The 12,565-nt window shown below is 37.2% G+C and overlaps 1 protein-coding gene across 1 annotated transcript; it reads left to right on the top strand.

Annotated features, from left to right (window-relative positions):
- Positions 1-8,169: 8,169 nt before the first annotated feature.
- Positions 8,170-12,217, top strand: LOC137718392 (putative disease resistance RPP13-like protein 1). Its single transcript, XM_068457932.2, has one exon. The coding sequence runs from the start codon at positions 8,371-8,373 to the stop codon at positions 11,863-11,865; it is 3,495 nt and encodes a 1,164-aa protein (XP_068314033.1). The 5' UTR covers positions 8,170-8,370; the 3' UTR covers positions 11,866-12,217.
- The last annotated feature ends 348 nt before the right edge of the window (positions 12,218-12,565 follow it).

Below are 12,565 nucleotides of genomic sequence, written 5' to 3'. Positions count from 1 at the left end.
TAGAGCAACTCCTAACAATAAATTAAACTTGACAACAACTTAGTTTTAATCAATGTTTTAAAATGCGGGTGAAAAGCAATGCGTTTAATGTCTTGTAAGGTGAGGCCCAACTCTTGACGCATTTAAGCGTAAGCCTTTGAGTATTGAATAAAAATAAATATATACAAAACAATGAAAATGAATAACTTCTTGTAATTCACAGGTCATTCATTGTGGATGGCCACCTATCCCACTACTAATTCATTGTTCATCCCACCACAACTTTGTCTATAAAATGGATGAGAAGAAGGAGAGCATATATGCACAGAGAGACTCATGGCAGAGATAGGAAGAAAGAGGAAGAGAAAGAGAGATGAAGAAGAGAGGAGAGAATAGAGAGAATTATTTTTGTACTCCTATTATTCCAGATTATAAATGAAAGCATCACTGCTGCTCCAAGGACGTACTCCAGTCACACTGACTGTAGAGGAACCTTGTAAATTTTGTGTCTTATTTCATTTATTCCACTGCACACACCATCAATTTTACAACACATTATCAGCACGAGAAGCTCTCATGTCAGTGGAAAGCATAACACCACAAATCCTGTTCATCTCTGTAGCCTGGAATCTCACAAATAAGAAAATATTTTCATTTCATCTTAAAATCTTCGTACTACTGATTTTCCTGAAGCAAATATATATATGTTGTATGACTGTATATCATCCTTTGCAGAAGCCAAAGAGTACAGACTCAAAATTCGTAGAGAATCTGACAGCCATGTAAACAGCCTCAGAACTTCAACTTGCAGACCTCTGATTGAAATACTTTCTTCTTCAAAGTTGTTCGTCCGCCCAATACCTACCACATATCAAATTTACAGTGCAATCATCCCAGATGACTGAAATACCAAACCAGTTTCCAATTTCCGCAGAAAATTAGACAGGCACCTTATGAGTACCAAAACTCCATTTCGGTAGCTCAGATCGAAATTGTTTCTTCACAAAAGTTGTTTGGTATCCTCTTATCCATATCATACTAAACTTTGAGCTGAATCTAATGGTTTGATCTTCTCATAAGTTGCAGACACTCTTGACTTCAAAACTTATGGGAACCGTTTCGACTTTTTCGAAATTCATTGGAGGAGGAACACCAATTGGAACTTATTGTTACTATTACTTTCTGAGTAACTAAAATGACTTAAGAACTGTGAAATAATAACAAAAATAAAAGTGATGATACAAAAGAAAGTGGTAGACCAAGATAGAAAAAAAAAAAGGAAAAAGCAAAAGATGGGGACTTAATCATTGCATTTTTCTGTTCTGGCATATTTATGTGAATGGTGCTGGTTTAAAGCCCTATCACAAGTTTCATTTATTTACAATGGGTAGAATTATTACCTTTTGCTTTAAGGCTTTGATATTTATGTGAATGGTGCTGAATCAAAGCCCTTGTCACAAGCTTTTTTTACTTGAAAGAAATTTATTTACCATGGCTAGAATTACCGCCTACTGCTTTAATTCATTTATTGTACTTCTTTTTGTTACGATGAGTACATACCGAACCTGAAGTTCCTTGATCAGATAAGCACCTGAAGTTTCTTGATCCTCATCACATAAAATGATTAGACCCGAAGTTCCATCATGCAAAAAGATCAGGAATGAAGTCCTTAGATCCTCAAGATCGGACGTGAAGTTCCTTGATAAGTACCTTAAGTTTGAAGAGCCGAAATGCCATAACTTAATTGTAATAAAGGCCATGAGAGTCCCAATCCATAGGCTATTAAATAAGGACTAGAAGTTCCTTGATGTATGTAAATGATGATATAATACATATTTGCCGCAGAGTTTACTCTCAAAGTTTTAATGATTATTACATGTCAAGGGCATTGATGTTGAATGTCATGTTCCTCATGTCCATACCCAAAAATGGTTTAGCAGAAGCATTTATTAAGCAGATGAAATTGATTACTCGCGCCCTGCTCATGAAAAAGAAATTGTAAGTTGGGTACATATCATTTTACATAATTCATTATTAAGTTTGGTTGAGATCAGTTACCAACCATCAATATTTCTCAGTACAACTCGTGTTTGGGCACTAACCAAACATTACACATGTACGAGTTTTTGGTTTTGTCATCTATGTGCCTATTGCACTACCACAATGTACTAAAATAAGGCCTGAAAGCAAACTGGGAATTTATGTTGAATTTGATTCACCATCTATAATTAAACATTTTGAACCCTTGACTGGGGATATGTTTACCGCACGGTTTGTAGACTATGATTTTGATAAGACAGTTTCCCCGCTGTTAAGGGAGAAAATAACATCGTTCCAGAAGAATGATGAGAAAAGACCGTTCTAGAAGAACGAAGAGAATTTATCTTATTTTGATTCATGAAGCAATCAATATGAAAATGAAGTAAGAATAACTGAATGATGCAACGATGTGCCAATCAAATGCCAGATGCATTTAATGATGCAACGAAAGTGATGAAATCACATATACTTACTCGAAATGTGCTTACAAGAATTGATGTCCCTGTTAGACAAAATAATGAGGCAGTAAATGAGTTATCTGTTGCACGCCTGAAGCGTGGCAGACCTTCAAACTCAAAAGGTTTAGTCATTTAAAAGAAGAAGAATATGGCACTACTGAACTATTGCATTCTCGAAGCATAACTGTTGCATGCCAGAAGCATAACAGTTGTCACATGGATATACGTCCCAGAAAAGGACAATCCGTGGACATGGGAATGTTGATGTCTCATGAATGAAGCATGATAGACGTATAGAATCCAATGACTCAACTCCCAGAAGTGGAGATTAAAATTCAAGCTCTATAATGCTCAAGAGGAGGTTATGAGCCGCATTCTCTAAATTACGACTATCCTGAAAGAGATAGTGTAATGCCCTTGAAGAGGCAATGGATATCCAAAAGAAATAAAAAGCTCTTTATGCATATGCATGCACATAAGAATATGGGATCTCAGATTGATAATAACCAATGGTAATTTTGGTTTTTATAAGTAGCTACTAAATTCATCAATGAGCTGTGTTGATATTGAGTCCTATTTTTTATTTTTTCCCTCAACAAAAATTATTGGCTAAAAAATGGAGAAAGGCAATTCCATTTGAACCAAGAAGGTTACATATGGGCATTTGTAATACAATGAAATACACTCACATGATATGACACAAGGTTGTAAACGAGTTCATATGAATGGAGAATTATATATGAAAGGTTGTGAGTCGCCCACATCATATCTCCATAAGTAAATCCCTCAAGTATACATGGGAGCAAATTGCTCTGTATAAATTCCAAAGGAGAATGTGTCATGAAATGTAGAAAATCCCTAAAGGATTCAAATTGCTTGAAGTAAGCCCTTGAAGGGTAAAACATAAATTATGTACTCAATACCAATGGATGGTATAAAATGCCTTAGTGAGTACTATCATTATGATATTGTTGCAACATACTAAAATCTCTTACAAGAATTGATGACATTAAATTGAAACTCCTGAAGAGTCTAGAAAAATTATAAAGTGTTGAGAGAAATATTGTCTTGAACTGCAAATCGAACAATCTACCAACACGAATCTTATCCATAATGTTTATGATATTAAAGAACCATATGGCTTGAAGATTATGAGTTAAATACTCAAATGATGTTGACACTAAGAATGACCATTTATCTTCATGAGGGTAAAGATAAATTGATATTTGGTCTAGAAGTACCACATCTTAGTGAAGTATATGCTTTATTGTATTTGGCACAATACATTGAATGAAATAAAACTTATCCATTAATATCTCTGAGAAATTACAAATATGTGCATATACATGAGTTAAAACAAATAAACAGGATGGAGCCTTCACAAAGGTTGCTCATGTAAAGTCTCAGTACTCAGCAGTACCCCATAAGGGGGAGACACTGGAGATTGATCATGTGACACCTCATTACTTGGCAAAACACAAGAAGGGGAAGGTATCAATTGCCTTCAGAATCTAGCAATGAACCTCTGGTGATCACTTTGAAGGCATCAATTGCCTTCGGATTCCAGCAGCTGGTCAAGCTTTCTTTTCATGTTCGTTGGGAGTGATCTTTATATGTATATTCTCATCTCTACCTAGCATGAGGCCTTTTGGGAGCTCATTGGCTTTGAGTTCCGTAGGAACTCCGAAGTTAAGCGAGTTCGCGCGAGAAGCAATTCCATGATTGGTGACCCACTGGGAATTTCTCGTGTGAGTTCCTAGAAACAAAACCGTGAGGGCATGGTTGGGGCCCAAAACTGATAATATCGTGCTACGGCGGAATCGAGCCTAAGATGTAATGGGACTCCAAACCGGGATGTGACAGATGATACATTATTTAATTTATAATTTTAATATATAAATTTAATCTTCCTAACTTTATTCTCAATGGATTTGGGACTCCAATCTCGTTTTGCGTAAAAAGCATTTAATTATGGTCGCACGATTTTTGATGAACGGTCATTGTGTCTTGATCTCTGGAATTCCCAGAAAGGGGATCCGGAGAGAATCCAAATCCATTCTCAATTTAAACTCAATGTTTTTCTTCGATTAAAAAAAAATCCAATGCTAATAGAAGTGCAGATTTCGGTTGGAGGAGCAGAAGTAGTGGGAACACAGGGAAGTTATTGATTAGGTCAAAGTTGCCGGACGCATCCGGACACATATAACGCGTTGCATTTTCCAACTTTAAGTTTTTGGCATAAAAAGCAAAAGTCACTGACATCCCATGTGAAAAAAGTTGACGAGAGATATCTGAACACTCTAAACTAGTACTGTAGTAGCAAAGCAAAACTAGCTCATCCCCTCAATCCAAACTATTTCTTCCTTTTTATTTCTTTTCTGATTTGCGGACTTATTTCTTAAGGGTTTTGCCATCACTCACTTTTTTTATTTTTCACAAATTGCTCTTAATTTTTACTATTTGATCAAATGAATTTAATATAATAAGATTATATAAATTAACAAAATAGTGTATAAAAAAATAAATAATATGTGTCAATAGTGCCATCCTTTTGAAAAATAATAATCATATCTGAACTAAATTTATTAGAGTCCAAAAAGAAGTCTGACGGTTGAATTATGTTTCCCTCAAAGACTTAATTACTTAGCTAAATCATAAAGACCAAACCACTCTACAGTCATGGATCACATTTTCCCTCCCTCGTGGCTCGATTTCAATGGTGCGGTTGACCGATGTGGGATATTTTGTTTTTGCAAGGAGTGGGCAAGGAGTGGTACGTCCTTGAGAAAGAAGGGTAAAGTTGAAATTGTTGGGAAATATTTTGATGGTGGGGGTGTTTTAACAAATTATGGGGTGTGAAAAGAATTTTAATATAATATTATGAGAAATTTTATTTGAACTCATATAATATTAATGTATACTTAATTTAAATCTTAAATGTAAATTATTTTTTTATTTACAGATTACAATCAGTATAAGATAAACTCATAATAAAATTAAAATTAATCAATAAATACAAAACCCATTAAACAAACCATTGCCATCACACAATCTTTAACCGATGTTCTATTCTGGCTAAAGCTCTAAGATAGTCTCAGAGAAAAACAAACTTTTTCGTTCGATAAATGGTGATTTTAAAATTTGGACCCTCTAAATAAGGTATGAATCGATTTATGCAAAAACAAAAAATTTGATTTAATTTTTTTTAAAGGTTTAGGAGTGTATGGCCTGTATAAAAAGACTTTGTTATCCCAAGTCTGTTAAGTGCAAAACAAAAGAAAAAAAAAGATTTAGACCCTAGCTTTTAATGTGAAAAAAAAAGAGAGGAGTTGTAAAGGAAAAAGGGCCTTTGATTGGTGGAATCATGTTGAAATTAGGGTTGCAGCCATGATATTTTCCATGGATTGTGTATGCTTAATTCCGCGGATGCAGTTGTGCATCTTTTTTTTTGTAATGCATGCAAAACTGTTCAGTCAGCAGCTACCAAATAAATTAGAACAAGGGGGAGAATATATGCTTTGAGTTTGGTTTTTATTTTTTAAATGGATATAAAGATAAATTTACGTATTGAATTGAATTTGTGAGAGTATTGTAAGTAGTAAATTTGTGTTTAAAGAGATATTGATAGTTGAATAAAAAATAATATAGGTGTGAGAGTAAGTTAGGTGTAAAATGAAATTATTCAAATAAAACTTCTCTAATATTATGAGTAAGTTTTTTTTTTTTTGGCATAGCGTTATTTGGTTATAATGTGATATAAGTAAAGGGAATTATTATTAATACTCCAAAATTTCAATCTACACTTCTCACAAGTTGTTGACCCTAAAAACTACCAAGCATATGTGGTGCGCAGACCGAATAACTAATGAGCTAACTACGTCATTCGGTTGATGCGGGGCGTGCCAACTTGTCGGCCGAGCTCGACCGAGGAGTAAAATTTGTTGATGTGGCGTTGGGGGTGCTGCTGACTTCTTGATCTTGGGACTGAGGCCAAGGAAGGAACACGTCTCGGCCTTCGGGTTCTAGAGCATGAAGACAAGGCTGCCAGTTTTGCGAATTTCAATATCAAATTCGGTTTTCAATGTGCCGAATGCAGTAACCTTGTAACACCTCACTTCGCCGAGAAAGCTGATGAGATGACCTCTGCCAATAAGGATTTGAAAATCCTTCTCGACCGAAACTTGGATAGATAACCAGTCGGCCTTGACGCAGTGCTGTTTTCCAAACTGAAGGTGCTCCGCGGTCGGCTGATTTTACAGCAACAGTGCTGTTTTCCAAACTGAAGATGTTATCGGTTGCCTTCATAGTGCTGTCTTCCAAATTGAAGATGTGTTGGCAAGAAAGGGGAAAAGAAGAAATTTCTCAAGGTTGTTGAGAGGTTTCGCATAGAGCGAGTTTGCGCATGGCAGTTTATGTGTTGAGTTGGAGAGGCTTGAAATGTTGCACGGTGTCTTGTATTTATAAGGACGAGTATGCGCTGGTTGGTAAGTTGATAAAGACTCCTAAGCTATTAAAAATCTTCAATTGACTTGAGTCTCGAATAAGCCTTACTACCCCCAATACTCTGAACTTAGTAAAAAATGTACCAAATTCGATCCTTGTGTTTAGTCCTATCACATCAAATCCCAAGATAACCTACATGCTTGGATTTGAACAAATAACGTTCATCTAAACAGCCATCAATTATATATATATATATATATATATATATATATATATATAGCTGGTAGCTTTTCACACAGCATGCAGGCCCACTCCATCATCAATTCAATTCATCTGACAACATGCATAAACAACCTAGCCTACTTAGGTCTCCTGTCTCACCATCACCCAAAGTTATCATCTTTATTGTCGCATGCATCCTGACCCTACCTAAATGAATTTCAAATTCATTTCTAGCTTCAAGTGTCGTAATACATCCCAAATCATCCTGACCCTATCTAAATGAATTTCAAATTCATTTCTAGCTTCAAGTGTCGTAATACATCCTAAATCAATTTGAAAATTCGCATCTTATTTATCCGGTTGAAAAAGATGTTAAGATAATTATTATGATAAAAACCATAATATTATTCTTTAACAAAAACAAAACTTATCTCCACTTTTCTATCCGACGGTTGAGAACTATGCTCCCTCAACGGCCTTGATTACACGGGCCGATGGTATAAATTTGAATCCAAACACAAGTATATATTTCTTTTTAATTATAGAAATTTTGAAGTGTAAAATGAAAATTTTCTTTCTTTTCAGATTTGCAAACTTATTTCTTAAGAAACATCATTTAATTTCTATACTAGTCCCAAAAGCAATACGAGTAAAAAGAAAAACAAAATTTCCCGACAATTCCAACTTTTCTCTTCCTTTTGTTTAATCCACCCCTCAAAGGCTTGTGTTGTGCTTAATTGCTAAATCATAAAGTCCTAAGCACACTACAGTGATAGATCGCATTTTCCCTCACTCAGGGTTGGATTTTAAAAATTAATCACATTCCTTAATTAAAAATAAAAATAAAAATAATAAAAAGAAATATTAGTTAAAATTCTGGATGGTCAATTATTGAAGTGGCAAACTCATTTTTTCGATCACGAATAGTAGGTATAGTATTGTCCCTATCCCAGCAGGTAAAACCGTAAAAGTGTCGTCCCAAAAAAAAGTTAAAAATCTCCAACTGGCCGACCCCATAAACCGCGTTGCATTTTCCAACTTTAATATTTTAGCATCAAAACAAAACTCGTTGAAAAATCCCATGTGGAAAAAGTCGACGGATATCGGAACGATCTGAAAGCTCTGAACTAGTTGCAAAGCGTCGTTCAAGCAAAACCAGCTCATCCCCACAATCCAAACTCTTTCTTCATCTTTCAGATTCCTATCCGACGACGACTCAGTTGTGACCATGGTTGAGTTGGTGGGCGGAGCTTTTCTCTCTTCTTTCCTCAATGTTTTGTTCGATCGAATGGCTTCCCGTCCCTTCCTCGATTTCATCTCTGGGAAGAAAAACGACAACGAGCTGCTTATGAGGAAGTTGAAGATCAAGTTGCTCACTGCTAACAAGCTGGTTGACGATGCGGAGGAGAAGCAGATGACAAGCCCGACTGTGAGGAAGTGGCTCGACGATCTCAAAGATGCTATCTACTGTGTAGGAGAGTTGCTGGATGAGATCAACACTGAAGCTCTTCGACGCCAACTGGAAGGTGACGATGACCATTCTATTGCAGCTAGCAGCAGCACAAGTTGGATCTCAAGATCAGTATTCAAGCCTTCTTTTGCGTCCGATGAATTTCACGACTCTCTTGAACCGAAGATATCAAAGGTTCTGCGCGTGTTAGACCTCATTCTCAATGAAAGAGACGCTCTTGGTCTGAAAGAAGGAGTTCAACATAGACCACAAGAAAGAAATCGTCAAACTACTTCACGGGTCGATGAGTCTGGCGTCTTCGGAAGGGAAAAGGACAGAGAAACGATTCTTAAAGCATTGCGTTCGGATGATACGACTGGCGCTAAGATAGGAGTTCTTCCCATCGTGGGCATGGGAGGGATCGGGAAGTCCACCCTTGCTCAACTTGTGTACAAAGATATCAAGGATGACTTTGATGTCCAAGCATGGGTTTGTGTCGGAGAAGAATTTGGTATTCTTCAAATAGCACAAACAATATATGGGAGAATCACAGCTCAAACTTCCAAGATCACAGATCTGGATCTGCTTTCTGAAAAATTGGAGAAGGTTTTGACAGGAAAAAAGTTCCTCTTCGTTCTTGATGATGTTTGGAATGAAGATTATGATGATTGGAATAACTTGATGACTCACTTCAATAGTTGCGGAGGACATGGAAGTAAGATCATTGTCACAACACGACTCGGACGCGTTGCATCTATCACGGGGACTCTTTCGACACATTATCTACGGATAATATCTGAGGACGATTCTTGGTTGTTATTTGCAAAGCATGCGTTCACAAATGCCAGTGTTGATGGCGCACATCCGGAGCTTGAAGTCATTGGAAGACAAATTGTTAAGAAGTGTCAAGGCCTTCCTTTAGCTATAAAATCATTAGGAGGTCTATTACACTCTAATTCGAACCCAAAGGAATGGGAAAAGATATTGAAGAGTGACTTATGGAAGTTGTCGAACGATAAGATTTTACCGGCTTTATGGTTAAGCTACCATTATCTTCCACCACATCTCAAGCGTTGTTTTGCTTATTGTTCAATATTTCCAAAAGGTGACAAATTTACAAAATCAGGGTTGACCTTATTGTGGATGGCCGAGGACCTCATACAATCCAACGAGGAGGGCGTATTGGAACCGGAAGAAGTTGGAAGTGATTACTTTGATATTCTATTATCACGGTCTTTCTTTCAACATTCAGGTGAATTATGGGGTGAGTCATATTTCACCATGCATGACCTTATCAATGATTTAGCAAAGTTTGTATCTGGAGAGTTTTGTTTGAGATTGGAGGAAAATCAGTCGCCCAACAAAAATTTATGCAGAACTCGTCACTTTTCATTCATGAAATTTGGAGGTCGTGGCATTCAGAAATTTGAGGCTTTGGATGAGGCTAAGCACTTGCACACCCTTCTACAACTTCAATACAGACCAGACTATGGATGTAATACGTTGGTATTGGACTACACACTTGTTGATTCATTACCAAATCTACCATGTTTAAGAGTGCTCAAGTTATCTGCTATCGTTGAGTTGCCTAGCTCAATTGGCAACTTAAAACAATTAAGGCATTTGGACGTGTCTGGTACTTCCATAATAGAATTACCTGAGACGGTGTGCACCTTATACAATTTACAGACCTTGTTATTGTTTGGTTGTCGTTGTCTGATTCAACTACCATCCAATTTGGGAAGGCTAATCAACTTGCGCCATCTCAACATCCATGACACAGAGATTCATAAGATGCCTGCAAGGATGTGTAATTTGAAAAATCTCCGAACATTAAGCGATTTTGTGGTGGACAAACAAACTGCTCAAAGGATTGGAGAGTTAAAAGAACTTCAGCATTTGCGCGGAACACTTTTAATCTTAGGAGTTGGTAACGTTAAGGGGAATGCTTTGGAGGCAGATATCATGAGCAACAAGGAGTATCTGGACCAACTTGTTTTGACATGGGGACGAGGTTATGATGCTAGTAATCATGATCCAGAAAATGACAGAGAAATACTCAACAAGCTCCAACCTCATACAAACCTCAAACAACTTGAGATTATGTCTTACGGGGGTTTAAGATTTCCAGGTTGGTTAGGAGATCCATATTTCTCTAAACTATTTTCTATTCAACTTACAGTTTGCAAACATTGCTGCTTATTGCCACCACTTGGGCAACTACCGTCCCTCAAACAGCTTCATGTTCGATGGATGAATAACGTGGTTGAGATTGGTAGCGAGTTTTACGGTAATGATACTTGTGGGATTACTCCATTTAGATCTCTACAACAATTGTTCTTCATAGATATGTTGGAGTGCAAAAAGTGGTCATATTACGATGGAAGCAGAGGCAACACCACAATACTGTTTCCTAATCTTCGTGAGCTTGTACTGAGTAGATGTCCCAAGCTAACTGAGATAATACCGTTAGAGAAGCTGCCAAGGCTTGAAAGCGTACAATTGTGGGACCTAGAATCCTTCAATGGTTCACTTGCACATGTGGAATCTGAATGCCCTAAATTCCTCTCCCTCGTTCACTTGGGAATACACAACTGCCCAAATTTTGTATGTTTTCCAGATGGAGGGATGGATGCACCCAAGTTGGAGGAGCTGCGTATCTCTCAATGCAAGAAATTGAGGTCGTTGCCAGAACAAATGCATACCCTCCTACCGTCTCTTCAGAAATTGGACGTATTCGGCTGTCCAGAAGTGGAATCATTTCCTCAAGGAGGGTTGGCGTCAAATATACAAGACCTTTCTTTTGAGTGTTGTAGAAAACTCGCCGCAAACCGCTCACTGTGGGGTTTAACAAGACTCAACTCTCTTAGAAAATTGAAAATCAACTTCACTGAAGAAGGTGGAGAAGAAGTGGGATGTTTGTTTCCGGATGAGGGGCAGCTGCCCACCACTCTCACTAGTCTCTCCATCCTCAATCATTCGAATCTTACAACCATCCAAGGCAAGGTGTTGAGACAAATCACCTCTCTTGAATGCTTAATAATAAACAGATGCTATGAGCTCCAGTGCTTTCTTGAAGAAGCGCCAAAATCTCTGAAAAACTTGACTATTAGGGTGTGCCCTAATATCAGGTGCTTGCCAGGAAAATGGCTTCCCACATCTCTTTCTCGACTGGAAATCCGGTGGTGTCCGCTGCTAGAACAACGATTCCAGAGAGAGACAGGGGAAGATTGGCCCAAGATTGTTAACATCCCCAGCGTGAGTATAATATAGATGTTCTTGAAATTAGCTCTTTCTCTCTCTTTCTCTCTCTCTCTCTCTCTCTCTCTCTCAGGTGTGTGTCTATCCAGCAGCACTTGCTCTTGTTGGGCAGTGTTGAATTTGCCACAAACTTCATAATGAAACAACAAAGGGGGAGTTGGTATAACTATTGTTTTGCGATAGAGTAGGTACATGATTACTAGGCTAAAACAAGAGCAAATTTGATTTCGTAAATTTGTCTATTCGAATGTATACGTATAATCTTGCTCATTATCATTGTATGTATCATGTTGACTTCAAATTTGATAGGGCCATCAAGTTTAGCTCCTCCTAATGCCATTAAATTCGTCACTGTTTGATTAAAGTTTGCCGCTGTCAAGAACAAAAGTGAAGACTTTCCATTCTGCATCGCATGATCCCTGTCAAATTTTAATCATTAGCAGATCCCAATTTCATTCTAAACACAAAGCTTAAATCCAATTACTGCTCAAATAAAACCATATTACCAAAAACTAGAAAGAATCATAAAATCGAAAAAACCAAAGAAATTCAAAGTTTTACGCTTTCAATTTATGAAAAACAAGAACAAGCAGTATAATTTGTCGTAAAGGATGTGTAAAAATATGGTTTAGACAAATCATCAAACATCTGGTATGCATCGAACACCCAGTCTCATAGAATGGAGAGAGAGACTGAGAGAGAGAAAGTTACT

This window comes from Pyrus communis, chromosome 8, assembly GCF_041283825.1.
Source record: "Pyrus communis isolate YQ-2024b chromosome 8, ASM4128382v1, whole genome shotgun sequence".
Classification (NCBI taxonomy): Eukaryota; Viridiplantae; Streptophyta; class Magnoliopsida; order Rosales; family Rosaceae; genus Pyrus; species Pyrus communis.
Note: the sequence above shows the minus strand (reverse complement) of the source record. Positions and strands in the feature narration are given on the sequence as shown.

What these genes read in the sequence shown, in the direction of transcription:
- LOC137718392 (XM_068457932.2), top strand. Translation starts at nt 8,371, where the DNA reads ATGGTTGAGTTGGTGGGCGGAGCTTTTCTCTCTTCTTTCCTCAATGTT.